This window comes from Jaculus jaculus, chromosome 3 (genome assembly GCF_020740685.1).
Source record: "Jaculus jaculus isolate mJacJac1 chromosome 3, mJacJac1.mat.Y.cur, whole genome shotgun sequence".
NCBI lineage: Eukaryota > Metazoa > Chordata > Mammalia > Rodentia > Dipodidae > Jaculus > Jaculus jaculus.
Genome location: NC_059104.1, coordinates 97,681,918 through 97,701,241, shown reverse-complemented (window position 1 = coordinate 97,701,241; position 19,324 = coordinate 97,681,918). Strand labels below are relative to the sequence as shown.

Here is a 19,324-nt window from a genome sequence, read left to right as displayed (position 1 = left end):
AGTGTGGGGGCTCCAGAGGAGGCGGGGGAGGGGCGGAAGGGGGCGGAGCTGAGGCAGGGGCGGGGCGGAAGTGGGCGGGGCTTAGCAGGCCTAGCTGCTTGTTGGGGAAGGCGGCCAAGATCTCAATCCAGTCAGGGCCTGCAGAGGCAGGGCGGAGGCGGAGGCGGAGGCGGAGGCGGTGGCGCATGGGAGGAGGGACCCCGCGCAGGCGGGGCGGAGCGGGGCCAGGGTGGGGGCTCAGCAGAGGAGGTACCCTTGGGTGGGGCAGTGGCTGCTTGGAGAGCCTGAGAAAGGAGAGCCACCAGCAGCTTAGCAGACCCAGCTGCTTGTTGGGAAGGCGGCTAAGATTTCATACCAGCCAAGGGCTGCAGGGAGGGGCGGCAGGCGGAGGCGGGCCCCTGTGGAGGTGGGGGTGAGGCAGCCATGCACCGCCTCCATCAGCCCTGGAGCCCACCAGCCTTCATGCAAGGCCAAGAGGTGATTTTTTTTTTTCAGGGAATTTGTTTATTGAGCATTAATATTAACAGTTCTAAGTTAGGTATTCACTGAAGAATTTTTCTTTGTCACTGTCCTATCAATAGACATAATGGCAAATAGGCACAGCTCTCAGGTATGGAAATGATAACAAAAGATCTAGCCAATGACTCTCTGCTTTACACTAAAAACTAATCCAAACAAAATAATTTGAAGTGCTCCTCTGATTTGGACGTCTTAAAATTTAATATCTTTTTTTATTGGAGTTTTTTTTTTTTTTTTTTTTTTTTTTTTTTAGCAAACTGACACTATACAAAGAATTCAAGTGGCCAGTAAAACTAATTCCTTAAAATTGTTGGCTTTTAAGTAACAGAGGCCACATTTGAATTCATATCAGAGCTTTCTAATATGACAGCTGTGCAAGCCCATGACTTTTTCTTGTATCCGAAACTGGTTGTGGGTCTCCTGTCTGAGGAATAGAAATCAGGAAAGCCTTCTAAAGCTGCCACAATGTCCTCAAATGCATTGTAAAGTTGGCAAACTTCATTGCCCTTGTTTATCTTAGTAACACTGGGCTAAACAGAAAAGGAAAATTCAGTGAACAGTAACGAAGTAGGAGGTTAGGTCTGAACCTGGAAGGGTTGGTAAGGTTGATGACCATTCAGAATCATGGTCTTAGGAATAAAGCAGTTTTTCAAAAGTAGGCCAAAAGGCCTACATTAAAGGAAAAAAACTACTAATGAATTGAACATTCAGGTTTACCTGTTTCCTAGAAGACTATGAACAAAACAACAGAAGCTGAACCATTACATGTAGCTTAGCATGTATTCTGATAGAGTAATTTATAGGGCATATAGAACAATGGCTTTTCTAAGTTTTCACTTGATGTTTAAAATTTGGTGATTTATTATGTCACCATATTAAGCCAATTCAATTAATCATATCCAAAAATACCTCAAAGAAGGACAAAGAATCTACAAATCCAAAAGGTAATTTCTGCAAAGCTTGTTTCCACATTAAAATACATAATATTATTACCCAAACTCTCTTCATGTTGAGCCATCCCATCTTGTTCAGGTTAGCATGACAATGAAAATCTTGAAGGACTGCACTGCTGCTAAGATGCTGCTTCCTATATGCACCATTTTAGACTATGCTTTACCTTTGCACTTCCCTTGTAGTATTAAAGTAACAAATAAACAGTCCTTTAGCTAAGGTCCCCTGCCTTATCTTAAGTGAAACATAAAATAAGCTAACTGCATTAGTTTCTTGCTAGAATTAGTTTAAAATCTATTGACCAAAAAGAATTAGTAAATATTTACATAAAAATTTACATTTACATAAAATAGTGCTTCTAAACAAATGATTCAGTGTGTCTATTGTAGAATCATTCATTCTAGAAAAGAGGGTGAATTTCACTATGTATCATTGTTTGTATTTTCAAGAAAGGGTCTCACTGTAGCCCAGGATGACCTGGAATTCACTATGTAGTCTCAGGTCTGCTTCAAACTCATGGAGACCCTTCTATCTCTGCCTCCATAGTATTGTGTGTAGTACCACATGCAGCCGTTAATACATTTTTTTTTTTTTGCTTAGTATTAAATCTGTTTCATTGGTTAAAACAGTACATGTTGGGCTGGAGAGATAGCTTAGCAGTTCAGGCATTTGCCTACAAAGCCAGAAGACCTAGATTTATTTCTCCAGGAGCCATGAAAGCAAGAGGCACAAAGTGGAACATGTGTTTGGACTTCATTTGCGATAGCCTGAAGCCCTGGTCTGCCCATTCTGTTCTCTTTCTCTCTCTCACACACACACAGTTTCTCTCTCTCTCTCTCTCACTCACTCACTTGCTTGGTCTCTTTTTCCTGAGGATTCAGACCTGAGTCCTTCGGCTATGCAGGCAAGCACTTTAACTGGTAAGCCATCTCTCCAGGCTGGGTTTGTTAATTTTGAGGAGGTGTGGAGGCCTAGCCCTGGCTGAACAGGAAATCACTTTGCTTCCCAAGCAGGTCTGCATCTAACAGTGATGCTTTTACTTCAGTTTCCCAAGTGCCAGTACTGAAGAAAACTTACCTTTTGCTGGTAAGGCTGTGGTGGTGAGAAAGGTATTCAGAGGACAAGTATATATATTGGGGGAAGAGATCCTTTGCTTTTCCTTTCCCTTTTTTGGTTAATATTTCTTTGTTCATGTGTCTTTTTACTAAGTTATGAAACACACACACACACACACACACACTCACAGTGAGAGAGAGAGAGAGAGAGAGAGAGAGAGAGAGAGAGAGAGAGTGAGAGAGAGAGAGAAGGGGCACACGAGGGTACTCTGCCAATGTAAATAAGCTCCAGAGGCATGTGCCACTCTGTGCATGTGGCTATACATGAGAATCAAACTCTGGCCATTTTCCTTGGGAAAAAAGCATCTGTAATCACTGACCTATCTTTCCAGCCTGCTTTTTCTTTTTCAAAGGCATAAATCTATGCAGTAGTGCCTGGGAGCTAAGGTTCACCTTGTGTTGGGTGGTCATTTAAAAGAGATCTTTCCCAGCAAACCTGTTCCTTTCTGTTTCTGCCTTTGCCAAACTTCTAAGCCTTTGGCAGCTCTCCTGAGAAATTGTGCCCACAAAGTCCTGTATTGAGTTTTGGGCACTGACCTATGATATAGGGAATGTGGCGGGATACAGGACTCACATGACACTCACGTGAACATGGACATAAAGTCTTAAGAGTGAGTAAGTGAAGAAGCAGATCCTCTCTCTTTTCATCCAGGATTAAAGCAGTGCCTTCATGTGCATCTCTCATGGATCCTGGTTCACAGGCCACACTGAAGTAACGAATGTATGATGAGGGGAGAATTTTGACAGTATTTATGGCTTCATTTCTCAGATGTCACTCACCAAACCCTAATGTTTTGAATTCTCTTGAAACATTGTCTATGAGACTGCAAGGAATATTTCCTATAAAGTTTATATTAAATGCTCATTAGCACACATTATAACTTATAAAGTGGTTTCTTGGCACTAGAATGCCATCTATCTAGGTTTCAATATGCTCACTGTGAGTGAGAGGACACTCACTAGTACCATTTGAATGCTGCTATTTTCTGTTGTGTTGCTTCTCTCTCTCCAGGCTTTTTTTTTTTTTTTTTTAATGAGGTAGTTACTTACTCTAGCCTACCAGCAGAAAGAGACAGACAGAATGCGCATGCCATAGCCTCTAGCCATTACAAACTAACTCCAGATGCATGAATCAACCTGTGCATCTGGCTCTACATGGGTACTGAGGACTTGAACTTGGGTCTTTAGGTTTTGCAGGTAAGTGTCTTAACTATTGAGGCATCTCTCCAGCACACTCCCCCCCCCCATTCTTCTTGGTTAGTCTCTGCTGTCACTTGAGGATGCTGCTGTAACAGCGCTGCTTCTGGTATTCAGAGCACAGCCATACATGCTGGCCTTTGTGTTGGACAAGCTGTGCTCTCTGAGTAATGCACGGGCCTCATCACCTCTGAGTAACACTTACTCTGTTGTCTTCCTAGTGGAGGTTGTTACCACTCATGACAACAGTCTTAATAATAAAGATGAAGACACAGAATCCAGTGAAAAGGTAAAACAATCTTTCTTCATCTTTTATGTTGCTTTCTTAATTTCCTGTTTTTAGTTCAGGTCATCCATGGCCATTAAACCATGCCACTGAGTAGTATAGATACTAATAGATTTCAGACTCTGTTTTCCAGAATGGTGGAAGGGTAGCCTCTTAGCAACTGTTACATTTTGCAAATGGACAATTGCCTATGCAGGGTCAGGTGAAATGGTGTATGAGGGGTCATTCTTCAGCAAGGAAGCCTAGTCTTCTCCTGGGGATCTGCTGTAATTCATGAGGTAATGACAGGTATCAAGAGCTCTTCCTGGAAATAATCACTGTTTTGAATGGTGCATCTCATTCTTGTGTTGTAAGCTTGTAACCTTGCCAGTGATTGACAGTTTTTAATAGTCAGAATGAAAAATAAATCAAGGTATCAGTGAGTCCCATGACTTTTTACACTGTGTTTGCTTCTATCATTGTAGATGGAACCCACAAAAGATGATAAAAATTGTAAGTATACTATTATTAATATTTATGGAAATATGTAAGTCCTTACTGGATTCTCTTAGAATAGTGATGATGTTTGTAATGTTTTACAGGTTGAAAGAGCAGGAAAAAACCTTCAAAATAAAGCTAGTGGTCTAAGTGAAAACTTTTTGGAATGTTTTCTCTAGTTCGTGGAGGCAATTTCACTCACTGCTCCATGATAGGATCTGGTGTGCTTCTGCATCTGGTGATTTGAATACATATGTGATTTTCCCTGAGGTCATGTTTTCTCACAAGATATTTGAAAGTTTAGTCACAATTACCCTCATCTTCTTCCTTAAAAAAGTCTATGACAAACATGTACATTACATGAACATTCTGTAAATTAAAGCATGCAGTGCACTATATTTATACCTGGGGTTGGTGTAGTATCACCTCTAATGCAGGACAAAATGAAGTCTTAGCTATCAAATTTCTATGTGGACAAACAAGAACATGAATCCAGAAATAGGGGCCATTGCTGTTTCTCACAGGTTGTTATGCAGACAATACCCAGAGGAGAGCAGAGACAACACTGCCTGTGGACTCGTCAAGTACTCACGTCTCTAGTTCCCAGGTCTAACCATTCTTAGAGAGGCTCCTCTGTCATCACCTAAGCTGTACCAGAAATAGGAATGGAGTGACAGACTTTGATTATGTCCATCCTTTCACCACTTAGAAAGATATTATGTTTCATGTGGGATGAAATGAACATAATCACATGGCCAAGAGTCAATTGTACTTTGGTGTCATCTACAAAATCTGTGAACCACGGGAAAACTGAGGTTGGTGTTGTGTGTTCCAGTGCAGCTTCATTGTTGTAGTTAGGAGTAGGAGAGTCACGAGCTCTGCTGACTTCTTCCAGATGTTAGTGACAGAGAACATTTGGATGTGTGCATTGTAAAGCCTGAAGTGAAACTCACACAAGCAAAAATACCTGTTTCCTCACTGTACTGAGCTTTCATCAGAAAATGGATGATCATTTGCTCTGTGCTCCTTTTTGTGGAACTATTGTCATGAACTAGACATGTTTTCTTAATAGCTAATAAATAACAGAGAGTGAACATCAGACATATAAGCTGAATTCTGTGAAGACTTAATCATTTTGTATTATAGGAATTTTGTATTATAGGAATAAATGAGAAAGCACTTTGTTAGATTTAAAGATCATGTTTCATCAGCAAACACCTGTTCCTGTTCATCTTAATATATTTTTTGAATGTTTCTGCCTTTCTTCCATAATGCCAATATCAGCTGTCTTCAGTTGTTGCTGCCTTCTGTCAATCATGATCATGTTCCTTAGATCCAGGTTCTATGGACTTGGACCATGAGGTTACTGCCAGATCTCAAGAGTACCAGCATCACATAGAGTGTCAAAAATTCTATGACTGTTTGATCACAGGGGAAAAACATATTGTGCTCAAAGAGTTATGCAAAACAGGGTGAAATTGGCAGTTGTGTACTATTATGAAATGCTTGTACTTTAAATAGAGAAATATTTATTGGTGATAATATGGACAGAAACTAGTTATAAATGTGACATAATGCAATTTGTACAGCAGATTCCCAACTGTTTTTGATCAACTTTCATAATCCAGTAAAAATTAGCAGCAAATCCAAGCATTATTGATCCTCATATATTGAAATGACCTGAAATGTCATGAGGATTAAAATACAGGATTTCTTAGAGCCCAGAGATTCCTGAAAATCAATGTGTACCTGATATTGGACTCAAATTCCCTTGCCTACACTTCCTCAGTGTTGAGATGACTGGCAAGTGCTATGATATTCAGCAGAGCTTGATATTTGTGTATCATCTATGAAGGATATATTTGCAAAGACCAGTCTCCCATGTGTCATTTCTTTCTGCTCTTTTCTCATTCTTCTTTTAGCCAGAAGCATGAGCCTGTGACAGCTCAGTCCACAATCGCTAGTCATTCACTGCAGCTAGACTTAACAACATACAGAAAGCTCCCCAAGGGATTACACCTCATAGTTAAGGATATGCTGACAGTTGTATTCTTTCCTCTTAGGTTCACTCCCAACAATTTTGGAAAAAGGACCATCAGATGATGTAAGAGAATCTTTTTGTGACTTATGTAGAATCTTCCCTTTATATTCTCTCAGTGTGCATAATTCTTGTGCAGACATATTTCTGGGTGTTGTGGAGTTGAATAAGAATCTCCTGCAAATCAATTCATCACATCCAAGGATAGTTAATATGACTCCTAAATGGCAGAACAATTCCAGGGCAAATGATTTATCTTCTTACAATAAGGATTGTGTATTTCAAAGTGTAACTGTACTTGTGCATGAAATGTTCTTGACAGTTCAGCTGTTGGCCTTTGTGAAATCTTTGTTAGTTTGTGAAAAATTTCATTTAACTCAGAATACCTGCTTTCCCAAAGTAATACAAAGAAAGCCTTGCCATGGTATTGCCTGCCTCTCACCGTGTTTTCTTTTCTTTAATTGCAGGAATCCTGTATGATGTCACTGGGTATGTATTCTAAAGCTATTCTTTTTTATTTTTTATTTATTTTTTATTTTTTTAAAAATTATTTATTTGAGAGCGACAGACACAGAGAGAAAGACAGATAGAGGGAGAGAGAGAGAATGGGCTTGCCAGGGCTTCCAGCTTCTGAAAACGAACTCCAGACGCGTGCGCCCCCTTGTGCATCTGGCTAACGTGGGACCTGGGGAACCGAGCCTCGAACTGTGGTCCTTAGGCTTCACAGGCAAGCGCTTAACCGCTAAGTCATCTCTCCAGCCCTAAAGCTATTCTTTATTGAGGAAATGCCTTTGGGTTTCAGTACTTAAATCCTGGCATCTATGTTCCTTGTTAAGATGACGGCTGGGTATTGGTTGTAAGATGAAATGAGTCTTCTATGAAGACTGTCTGGAAAGTCTATGGAAACCTGAGGTTCATTGTCTATGAGTTAAAGTGAGTATGTTTTGTATATGCAAGAATGGGTGAAACATTTTATTGTCTAACATGCACTCATATCTTTATTATTGGTAAATGGGAGCCCCTAAGTATAACAAGCTTGGGGAGTAAAGACAACGCATGTATCAGACATCATTCCTGGTCAGATCTAATCAAATAGGCCCCCAGGAGCAGACAAATTTTACCTTATGCTCAGCAGTCTGAGATCCTGGGAAAGGCAACATGATGATCAGGAATTATGTGTGGAGGTTCCTATGCTTTTCCTTCTCAGGGGCTAAATTCTAACCTGTTCTCTCTGTAACTGATGCGGTGTCTTGCTTCTTCCTGACATTTAAAGTTGATCTTTATTGTGAACCACTTCTCCTGCTTCTTGCATGGACAAAAGTCCATACCTCTGGTTCTTAGCAATTGTGCCCAAATAGTAGTGTTGTGCTTGGTTTGAGCACTGACATATGGGCAATATGGTGAGGTACAATCCTCACAGGGTACACACATGAACTTTGACATAAGGTCTAAGAGTCAGTCTAATGGAAACGCTGGTCCTGTCCCTCTCTGTCTTCAGGATTTTCACCAGTACCTTCATGTTCATGTGTGCCTTCATATAGTCTTGGCTTGAAGAACACATTAAGAACCTAAGATATGTTTAGAATGGGAGAAATCTTGGCAGTACTTATGTTTTCATGTTCTCTGATGTCACTACTAAAAATCTATTTTTGGAATTACCTTGGACCATTACTTAAGATCTATGAGAACATTTCTTCTAAGATTTTGTATTCTACACCAGTTAAGAAATATAACTCACTGGTTCTTGCTCTTAGAATTTCACATGTCTAGGATTCTAAGCAACTACTCTGGGTTATAGGACTATAGTTCTATTTAAAAACTCTTTTTGTTTGTCTTCCATTGCCATGATCAGACTTCCAAGGGCTCAGACAGTTGCTCTTTCTCTCTTTGACTAGTGTTTGCTTTCACTTGACATGGCTGCTGTAGCAGCACCGATTCTGATGTTTAGAGCACAGCCATACACAGAGGCCTCCGTGGTGACTAAGCAGTGCTCTCTCAGTGAAACCCTAACTGCAATACCAACAACTAACAGTGACTCGCTATTTTTTGTTTTTCCTTTTTTTTAGTTGAGGAAATTACCTGTCCTCAGGAAGAAGAAGAGGATAAAGTCCTTGAAAGAAAGGAAAATGTAAGACAACTTTCCTTAGCCTTAAGTAAAAATGTTGCTGTCTTAAAATCCTACTTTTGGAAGAGTTTTGCCATAAAACATGACAACTGGGATTATATATACTGATTTATATATATTTTTTCTGGAATAGTAGTTCATTAGATCCGTACAAACTGTTAATTCATAGAAAAGGATATTGGCAAATGTATGCTCTGGTTATAAATTACATATTAGGTCTCCACTTACTTGCAAGCAAAGTTTTGTCCTTGGTTTTCTTTGTAATTCATGAAGGAATGACAGAGAGAAATTCTCCAAAATGATCACTGGATATCCAGTGAGCATGTCATCCTGGGTTGTAAGCCTATGACATTGCCTGTGATTGACAATTTTTTACTGGTCAGAATGACAAATAAGTCCAGGTGCCAATAATTTGTATGAATTACTTCTTTCAATGTGTTTGTTTGTGTAATTGCAGATTGACCTTGAAGATCCTAAAAAAGGTTAGTACTTTGGAATTCTTTTTTGAGAAAAATTGTAATATTTTCCTATGTTTCCCTTAAATAGTGACACTGTTTGTAGATTTCTACAGGTTAAGAGGGCAGGAAACAACTTACAATTATTCTGATAGTCTCAGTTAAAACTTGTTGGGAAGTTTCCTCTAGTTGCTGGGTGCAATTTTATTCACTGCCAGGTTTATGTGGGCTCATGTACATGTGGAATGCTGGGCCTGGTGTGCATCGGTGTCTTGTGATTTTTAAATACATGAGTGATTCTGCCTGGGGCTTTCTTTGTCAGAAGATATTTTAAGCTCACATCACAATTACCCTCAACCTCTTCATGAAAAATACTGTGACCAATATGTACATTAAATGAACATTATGTAAATTACTACCTAAAACAATACTATATTTATACCTGGGGTAGATTTCATATCCCCTGTAATGTGAGAACATAATGAGGAATGTTAGTTATCAAATTTGTGGACAAAGAAACATGATCCCAGACCTGTGGGCCATTGCTGCTTCTCCCAGCCTGTCATTCAGACAACACCCACAGGAGAGCAGAGAGACAAAACTGCCTGTGGACTCTGGAAGAGCTCCTGTCTCCAGTTCCTAGATCTAGCACCCTTAGAAAGGTTCACTGTCTTCATATAAATATCACAAGGAATAGGAAGTTGGTAAAAATCTTGGGCACAGTCATTTATATGATCAGCACAAATATACCAGTTTCAGATCAGTTCCAGGTATTTGCTGGTAGACGTAATCAGTGGAACAGTGTGACCCACCTCTGTATTTTCTGGGCTTCTGTCTTAGAAACTGGCCCCAAGTGTGAAAATTCATAAATTACTTTAAAACCCTTGATAATTTCAAAGTGAACACAGGAAATTTTTAACTCTTTGTCTACTTAAGACCTTGCTGATCTTAGAGTGAAACACTGAAATTGGTAGCAATCCTGTTTGCCACATTTATGAGCATACTCATGTGCTCCACCATTAAGACCATGGGCACCCAATCACTGGCCTTCCCCTTGATGATCAGTGTCAATGGTGACTGATAGGGTATAGCCACTAAATCCATAGAAAGACAGAACACAGACACACAAGGAGTGAAGGAAACATACTCTATGAGTTGTCTTTGAGAATGTTCAACCCCCACATATATATGTATGTGTTAATTTCTGACCTCAGAATTTCTAGTTATAATACAGAAATTCCAGTGGAGTCCAAGAAAGAATGCTTTAAAAATTGTAAGGATAGGACAGAATAGGGCATGGCAGTAGCAGCATAGGAGAGAACTGGTAGCTTTGGGACAGGCAAAGGACAGTGACATATATTTAACTTCATAATGGGAAGAGGTAATGACCATACCCTGCTACTAAGTCACAGTATATAGTCAGTGCCTTGTATAGACTAAACAGCTCATGTGAAATACTGAGAAATCCAGAAATATATTTAAAGACTCAGATTCTCTTTTATGGCTTCATCCTGCCCATCCTTTCACAACTTAGGAAGGTATCACCTTTCAGGTGGGATGAAAGCACCATATTCATGTGACTATGATTCAGTTGTACTTTGGTGCTATCTATAAAATCTCTGAGTGAAAAAGGAGAAAGATGAACTTGGTCTTGTGTAAGCCACTGTGCCTTCATTGTAGTCAGGAAGAGGTGAGCCACAAGCTCTCCTGACTTCTACATGTTAGTGAAAGAGAGCACATCGGTGTGAGTATTGTAACAAATAAACATAAACTTACACATAAGCATATATACCTGTTTCCTCACTGTACTGAGCTTTAATCAGTAAATTGATTGCACTGTGCTCCCTATTATTGAGCCATTTACATAATCCAGACATGCTTTTTCAACAGCTGATATATCACAGAGAATGAACATGAGCTAGGGAAACTGAATTCTGTGAAGATTTAGTAATTATTTTGTGTCATTGCTTGGAAATAAGTGGGAATCCATTTATTCATTTGATTTACAGATCATGTTTTCATCAGCAAACAACTGTTACTGATCATCTTAATACCTTTTATGAATGCTTCTTCTTTGCTTCCATAATGCCAATATCAGCTGTCCTTCTCCTTCTTCGGCTGTCTGTTGTCAATCATATTTCTTAGATTCAGGCATCATTGGTATAGAAGGCACTGTGAACTTGAACCATGAAGATAATGCCGCAGCTCAAGGGTACCACCTTCACAGAGTGAAAAAAAAAAATATACCATGACTGTCTGAACACGTTAACAACACTGTGGGCACAAAGAAATATGCAAACGATGTGATATTGGCAGTGTAAAATTATGAAATGCTTGTACTTTAAATTAACCTGTACAATTTGGTGATCTGTTGCACAGACACTAGTTATTAATATGACATAATGCATTTTCTATTTTAGAATCCCACTGTCTTTGAATCAACATTCATTATCCTGTAAAAAACATGGCAGCATATACCTGCATCATGAAACTCATGATATTTGAAAATGTCATGAAGGCCTTAGTAGTTCAGACGGCTTTTGATACATGAAGAAGGAAGAATGACAGGAGTGTGCCATTGAATGTCACTGTGCAATATGAGTCATCTCATGTTAGTTTTTCTTAGTTATGAGACCAGAGTTCCTCTGGGCAAAAGATTCCTGAAGTTCAGTGTGTACCTGAGATTGGACTCAAACTCATGTGCTTCCTCCTGCTGTGCTGAAGTTAGTGGCACGTGCTTCAAATTTCAGCAGAGCTTGATAATTGTGTACCACTTACAGTGACTATATTTGCAGGAAAAAGGCTTCTATGTTTCTGCTCCTTTCTCTTCCTTCTCCCAGCCAGAAGGACAAGTCAGTCACTTCTTGGTCCACACTATCTAATCATTCAACAAAATTTAGTCTTGATGACGTGGAGAAAGCTCTGTGAGGGATTATATCTCCTAGTTAACAACATGCTGACCATTGCTTTCTTTCCTGTCAGGTTTCCTTTCCACAATATTGGAAAACGGACCACTGGATGATGTAAGAGAATCTTTTGGGGGGACTTTTGTAAAATCATCAATTTATGTTCTTTCAATGTGCATAATTCTTGTGCAGACATGTTTCAGGATGTGGTGGAGTTGAATAAGGATCTTCTACAAATCATTTCATCACACCATGGATAGTTCATGTGACTCTTGAATGTTAGAACAATTTCCAATGCAAGTGATTTCTCTACTTATACTAAGGATTGTGTACTTCACAGTGTAAACGTACCTGTGCATGAAACGTTCTTGACAGTTCTGCTGTTCTCCTTTGTGAAAACTTTGTTGGTTTGTGACAAATTTAGCTTAACTTAGTGTTCCTGCATTTCCAAAGTAATACAAAGAAAGTCGTTCCTATGGTATTACCAGCTTCTCACAGTGTTTTCTTGTCTCTAATTGCAGGACTCCTGTAACATATCACCAGGTATGTATTCTAAAGCTATTACTTTATTGAGGAACTATCTTTGGGTTTCAGTTCTTAAATCCCTGCATCTATGTTCCTTGTAGGAATGAGGTTTGGGTGTAGGATGTGCATAACATGAAATGAGTCTTTCATGAAGGCTGTATGGAAAGTTTATGGAAATGTGAGGCTCATATTCTATGACTTAATGTGACTGTACCTAGTGTATGCAAATTGGGTGAAACACCTTATTGTTTAATATACACTCATGTGTTTTTTATTGGTAAATGGGAGCACCTAAGTATAACCACCTTGGAGAGGGAAGATCAAAGTACATATCAGACGTCATTCCTGGTCAGGTCTAATGAAATAGGCCTCCAGGAGCAATCATATTTCACTTTATGCTGTGTAGTCTGAGGTCCTGGGGAATGGTAACATGAGAACTGGGACTTATGTGTGGAGGTTCCTATGCTTTTCCTGCTCAGGGGATAATTTTTAAGCTCTTCGGTCTGTGAGTTGTGCTTTGTCTTGCTTATTTATGGTATGTATAGTTAATCTTTCCTTGTGAACCATTTCTCTGCTTCTTGCCCTGACAAACCTCCATGCCTCTGGTACCTGTTTTTAGCAGTTGTGCCCAAGTAGGAGTGTTGTGCTTGGTTTCAGAATTAACATGTGACATTTTGAATGTGGTTAGGTAAAGCCTTCACAGGCACACACATGAACTTTGACATAAGTTCTAAGAGTCAGTCAAATGGAAAAGCTGGTCCTCTCCCAGTGTGCCTTCCGGACCTTCACCAGTACCTTCATGTTCATGTCTGCCTTCATATAGTCTTGGCTTAAAGAACACATTAAAGAACCTAAGATACATTTAGAATGGGAGAGGTCTTGGCCGTATTTATGTTTTCATGTTCTCTGATGTCACTACTGAAAAATATTTTCAAAATTACCTTGGACCATTGCTTAAGATCTATGAGAATATTTCTTCTAAGATTTTGTATTCTAAAGCACTTATGAAATATAACTTTCCATGCTTTTAGAATTTCACATGTCTAGGTTTCCAAGAAATCACTGTGAGTTATAGGACTATAGTTCTATTTAAAGACTCTTTTCTTTTGTCTTCCATTGCCATGATCAGACTTCCACGGGCTCAGACAGTAGCTTTTACTCCACTGCTTTTTGACTGGTGTCTGTTTTCACTTGAAGAGGCTGCTGAAGCAGCATTGATTCTGATGTTTAGTGCACAGCCATACACACCGGCCTTTGTTGTGGCTAAGAAGAGCTCTCTGAGTGAAACCCCAACCAGAACACCAAAGACTAACAGTTTCTCTCTCTCTTTTAGTTAAGGAAATTATCCTTCTTCAGCAAGAATGTACGGAAGAGGACAAAATCCTTGAAGAAAAGGAAAATGTAAGGTTACTTTTCTTAGCCTGAAATAAAAATGCTGCTTTTTCTAATTTCTTCTTTATTTAGATGGTTTTCCATAAACATGACAAGTGAATTATATATAATGATTGATTTTCACTTTTCCCCCCTGGAATCATAGCAGAATAATAACTTCTATTCTGTTAACTCATGCAAAATATGCACCTGCATATACATGTTCAGGTTATACATTATACATTAGGTCTTCACCTGCTTTTAAGCAATGGGTCCTCCTTGGTTTTCTGTGTATTTCATGAGGTCATGAGAGTCAGAGAGACATCCTGCAGTGAACAATCACTAGATTTCCAGTATGAAACTCATCCTATGTTTTAAGCCTATGAAATTGAGTGACAATTTTTTTAAAAAATTTTATATTTTTATGTTTGGAGGGGGGGATTGGCGGGTCATGGCCTCAGTGACTGCAATTGAACTCCTGATGCTTATGCCACTTAGTGGGCATGTCCAACCTTATTATTGCCTCAACTTTGTGCCTCTGGCTAACTTGCGATATGGAGATTAGAACATGGGTCTTGGGCTTCGCAGGCAAGCACCTTAACCACTGAGCCATTTCTCTAGCTTCTTTATAGAAGTGTTTTTGTTTTTCTATTTTAGAGGATTGACAATTTTTTATGGTGAGAGTGAGAAATAAATCCATGTGTCCATAAGTTGTATGATTTACTTCTTACAATGTATTTGTTTTTATAATTGCAGATTGACTTTGAAGATCCTGAGAAAGGTTAATATTTTATAATTTTTCTTACAGAGAAATTGTAACATTTTCCTAGATTTTCCTTAAACAGTGACCCTAGTTGTAGATTTGTCGAGTTTGAAATGGCAGGAAAGAACTTGAAATTATTCTGATTATCTCAGTTAAAACTTGTTGGAAAGCCTTTTTCTAGTTGTTGGCAGCAATTTCACTCACTGCTCAGGTTTATGTGGGCTCATGTACATGTTGAATGCTGCAGTCTGGTGTGCATCTGTGTGTTGTGATTTTGAATGTCTATATGATTCTGCCTGGGGCTTTCTTTTGTCAGAAATATTTGTAGCTTAGATCATAGTTACTCCCATTCTCTCTTAAAAATCTCTGACAAACATGTATATTACATGACCATTAAATAAATTGATGTGGGCAGTGACACTAAGTTTATACCTGGGCTTGGTGTCCTATCATGTCTACTGCAGGACCAAAATGAGCAATCTTAGCTCTCAGTTGGAATGTGAACAAAGAGGAACATGAGTCCAGAACTGGGACCATTGCTATTTTTCTCAGATTGTCATACCAACAATAACCAGAGAGCAGAGATACATGACTGCCTGTGGACTCTTGAAGTACTCCAGTCTCTATTTCGTAGGTCTACCATAATTACAGAGATTGTCAAAAATCTGTCACCACAAAACTACCCAAGAAATAGGAAGATGGTGACAAAGTGTGGCATAGTTATCCATGTGACAAGCACAAATATAAACATTTTAGCTCAGTGAACACATCTTTGATGGTAGGAGCATTATGTAGGACAGTGTAACCCACGTCTATACATTCTGGGTTCATGTCTTAGAAACTGGACCTATATGTAAAAATAGAGTAAATAATTGTGTACACTTGAAAAATTCAACCTGCACCAAAGAAATACTTAAATATTTGTCGACTGAAGAACTTACAGGAGTTATCATGAAGAACAGAGAGCGGTAGTCAGTCTGTTTACCATAATGGTGTGCATTCTCATGTGCTCCTGTGTTAAGAGCATCAGGACCTAATCTGTGCCCCACCCCAATGAAGGACCTGTCAATGGTGACTGGTACAGTTGTGCTATGTAGCCAGTGCCATAGAAATGTAAAACATGGAAAATGAAGTGTGGAAGGATACATGTTTAATTAGTTGTCTTTTAGAATGGTCAACTGTTAAATAGTTTTCAAAACTTCTAACCTCCAAAACACCCATTAGCATAACAGAGAATTTTCCTTGGAACCCAACAGAAGTTGGCTGTCAAAGCCCTAAGGATTGTACAGAATGGGGCAATGCATTAGCACCACAAGAGAAACTGGTGGCTCTGGGCCATGTAATGAACATACCATTTACTTAACTTTGAAGTGAGCTATAGTAATGAGCAAACACTATCACTGAATCAAAGTATTTGTGAGGGCCTTGTATAGAATGGCAATGTCAAATAAAATACTGTGGAAACTAGACATAAATCCAAGGAATCAGGATCTCCATTATGGCTTTGACCTGTCCATTCCCTCACCACAGGGGAAGATATTATGTTTCAGGTGGGATGAAATGATCATATTCCTCTGACCAAGATTCAATTGTAGTTTGGTGTCATCTAGGAAATCTGTGAATCAGATGAGAGCTGAGGTTGTTTCTGTGAGCCAATGTGGCTTCATCACTGTAGCCAGGGTAGGTAAGCCATGACCTCTCCTGATTTCTTCCAGATATTTGGGAAAGAGAACCCACGGATGTGTGTTCTAAAGACTGAACATAAACTTACACATAAGCATACATGCCTGCTTCCTCACTGCACTGAGCTTTTTTCAATAAATCAACGGTTATTCACTCTGTCCTACCTTTGCAGTAACATTTATACAACTAGAAATGCCTTTTATGTTTATTATTATTATTATTATTATTATTATTATTATTATTAAATTTATTAGTTTTCTTTTCAGTAAATTCAGGCAGTTTGGTACCATTGTTTAGGCTCATCCATGACAAACCCCCTCCCAATGGCCCCTCCTTGTTGATGTAAATGGGTCGTGCATTGTGGAGTTAGACCACAGTTATTGGTATGATACATGTTTCTGCATATCATGACCCAACATGTGACTCTGACATTCTTTCTGCCCCTTCTTCCACAAAATTTCCCTGAGCCATGTTGGGTTCATTTTTGGTCTGCTTCAGTGCTGAGGTGTTGGGGGCCTCTGAGGCTCTGGCTCAGTGATTTGGTAGGAATTGATTTTTCTCTGTGTTGGTCTCCCTCCCCTTTGTGCTGGTATCCAGTTCATCAGGAAAACAGCACCCTTGCTTGTTTCGCCAATTTTCCTTAGTTTCATTCGGGCCCCTTTTGAGGTATGATGGGGCAGCATTCTCCTTAGAGTCTGCATCTATCTGAAAAAGAGAAGCAGATTCTCCAACGGAGAGTAAGTTAGCACCCAGAAAATTGAGATAACACTTACTTTTTTGATACAGAGTTTAATAGGTGTAGGCCCTCTTGTACCCCATGATTGATGTTAGCTTGATATTGGAGAGTGGGCTTATGTTTGGATATGGTTCTCACTTGTTTCCCGGCTCCAACTATGGGTCCCATACCTCTGAGGGGATCAGTTAGCCAAATCAAGAGCAGTTGGTTCCCACCATGCTTGTGTGCCACTATTGCACGTGTTGGGCATCACACCAGGTTATTTGTTGCTAAGTAGGTTAGACCATGAGTTGCTGGGACAGATATTGGTCATTTCCCCCAGTCGCCCATGTAGCACCTTCTGCCACTAGACACACTGACTGTCTGGGGACTGATTCTCTCCTGGCTACTAGCCATGCCATTCCATTTTACATGTCAGCTGTGTATGGAGTCTTCAGCAATAGGGTCTTACCACTGACCTTTGGTGGGTCATCAAGTACTCTGACAGAAGTGTGTCATGCTTTTAGGAAACCTAGGTTTCTCTGATCAAAATCTCATTGTGGATGATAGCCCCATGCTGGTAGTGGGGGTTACAGGTCAGTGCCCACTAAGAAAATGAGGAAAAAAATAACTAATATACAAGAGTTAGAGAGCAGGGGGCAGGGGGAGAGGGAGGGAGGGAAGATGTAGAAGATTTAGGTTAGACTTGATCCTACCCTCTCCAGTGTCTTGTGGTTCAGGTGTTTCCTGTAAGGGTCTAGTGAAAGTTCAGCCATTTGGTCTGCCTTTTAGGAAGTAGAATTTTATAGTACCATTGCCGTTTGGGTCCAGATTAGTGTTTCCCACCTCTTCGATCTCCTCCCCTCCCACCCTATCCATCCTAGTGTCTAGTCCATGAGGTGCCTGCTGGGTATGTAAGGTATCTTGGGTAGATTCAGGTTAGGTGTTGTAGATGAGTGAGACTATGTGTCGATTTTTTTTCTGTGATTGGGTAAGTTCACTGAGAATGATCTGTTTCAGGTTCAACCATTTTTCCTCAAATTTCTTTGTGTCATTTTTTCTTACTGCTATATAGAATTCCATTGTGTAGATACACCACATCTTAGTTATCCATTCTTGTAGTAATGAACATCTGGGTTGATTCCAGCTTTTAGCTATTACGAATTGAGCTGGTACAAACATGGTTGAACAAATCTCTCTGGCCTGTGGTTTAAAGGTTTTAGGGTAGATGCCCAGTAAGGGTATAACTGGGTCTATTGGTATCTCTACATAGTCAGCTTTTTCAGTTCTCCATACTGCATTCCAAAGTGGTTGGACCATCCTACATTCCCACCAACAGTGAATGAGTGTTCCTGCTTCTCCACATCCTCGCTAGCATTTATTTTCATTTGATTTTTTAACAACATATTTTCTATGGACACATCATGTGTTGGTACCCTCTTTTCTTTCATCCATGCTGCCATTCTGTTGGGGACACTTCCCAGTGGAGTTGCAGGTATTTCCCATATTGTTGTGACTTATGCATTGTGGGAGCAGCAGTGAGTTATTTTTTGGTGGGAAGGAATGCATCTGGTCATGTTGCAACCTGTGGCTCTTACAATCTTTCTGCCCATTCTGAAAAATCTCCTGAGGTGTGGTGGGTGATTTTTAAATCGAATTCAGATATGAGCTCTTGGAAGTCCATGTATCTCTGTATTGGTAGGTGTTGAATATCCTCTGGTTCTGCCTCCTTCATTCTAGCACCAATTATAAGCTTCAACAGACATGCCTTTATATAGATATGGAGATAGATAGATAGAAAGAGAGAGAGAGAGATCTTTGGTGTTTTGTTTAATACTTCCATTTTATTCATTTATTTATTTGAGAAAGAGAGAAAGAGGCAGATAGAGTGATAGAGATGGAATGCAGGGCCTCTAACCACTGCAGATGAACTCCAGATGCATGCATCACCATGTGTATCTGGCTTACATGGGTACTGGCAAATCAAACCTCAGTCTTTAGGCTTCACAGGCAAGTGGCTTATCTGACAAGCCATCTCTCCAGGTCAGCATGCCTTTTTTAAAAAAGCAGCTATGAAGCCACAGAGAATGGTCATGACTCATGTAAGTTAAATTCTGTAAAGCCTTAGCAATCATTTTGTGCATTGACTAGGAATAAGTGGTAAAACACAATTCATTACATTTAAAGATCCCATATTC

At 39.7% G+C, this 19,324-nt stretch overlaps 1 protein-coding gene across 1 annotated transcript in view; it reads left to right on the top strand.

Annotated features, from left to right (window-relative positions):
• The first annotated feature begins 383 nt into the window (after nucleotides 1-383).
• The window catches only part of LOC123459446, an 80,270-nt gene continuing 61,329 nt past the window's right edge, over nucleotides 384-19,324 (top strand). The window contains exons 1-12 of the mRNA XM_045146070.1: nucleotides 384-477; nucleotides 1,439-1,463; nucleotides 4,004-4,071; nucleotides 4,533-4,560; nucleotides 6,609-6,649; nucleotides 7,051-7,072; nucleotides 8,650-8,711; nucleotides 9,166-9,190; nucleotides 11,309-11,375; nucleotides 12,004-12,087; nucleotides 12,591-12,612; nucleotides 14,722-14,746. Of these exons, the coding sequence (XP_045002005.1) occupies nucleotides 424-477; nucleotides 1,439-1,463; nucleotides 4,004-4,071; nucleotides 4,533-4,560; nucleotides 6,609-6,649; nucleotides 7,051-7,072; nucleotides 8,650-8,711; nucleotides 9,166-9,190; nucleotides 11,309-11,375; nucleotides 12,004-12,087; nucleotides 12,591-12,612; nucleotides 14,722-14,746 (523 nt within the window). The 5' untranslated portion in view covers nucleotides 384-423. The remainder of the gene's footprint in view (nucleotides 478-1,438; nucleotides 1,464-4,003; nucleotides 4,072-4,532; nucleotides 4,561-6,608; nucleotides 6,650-7,050; nucleotides 7,073-8,649; nucleotides 8,712-9,165; nucleotides 9,191-11,308; nucleotides 11,376-12,003; nucleotides 12,088-12,590; nucleotides 12,613-14,721; nucleotides 14,747-19,324) is intronic.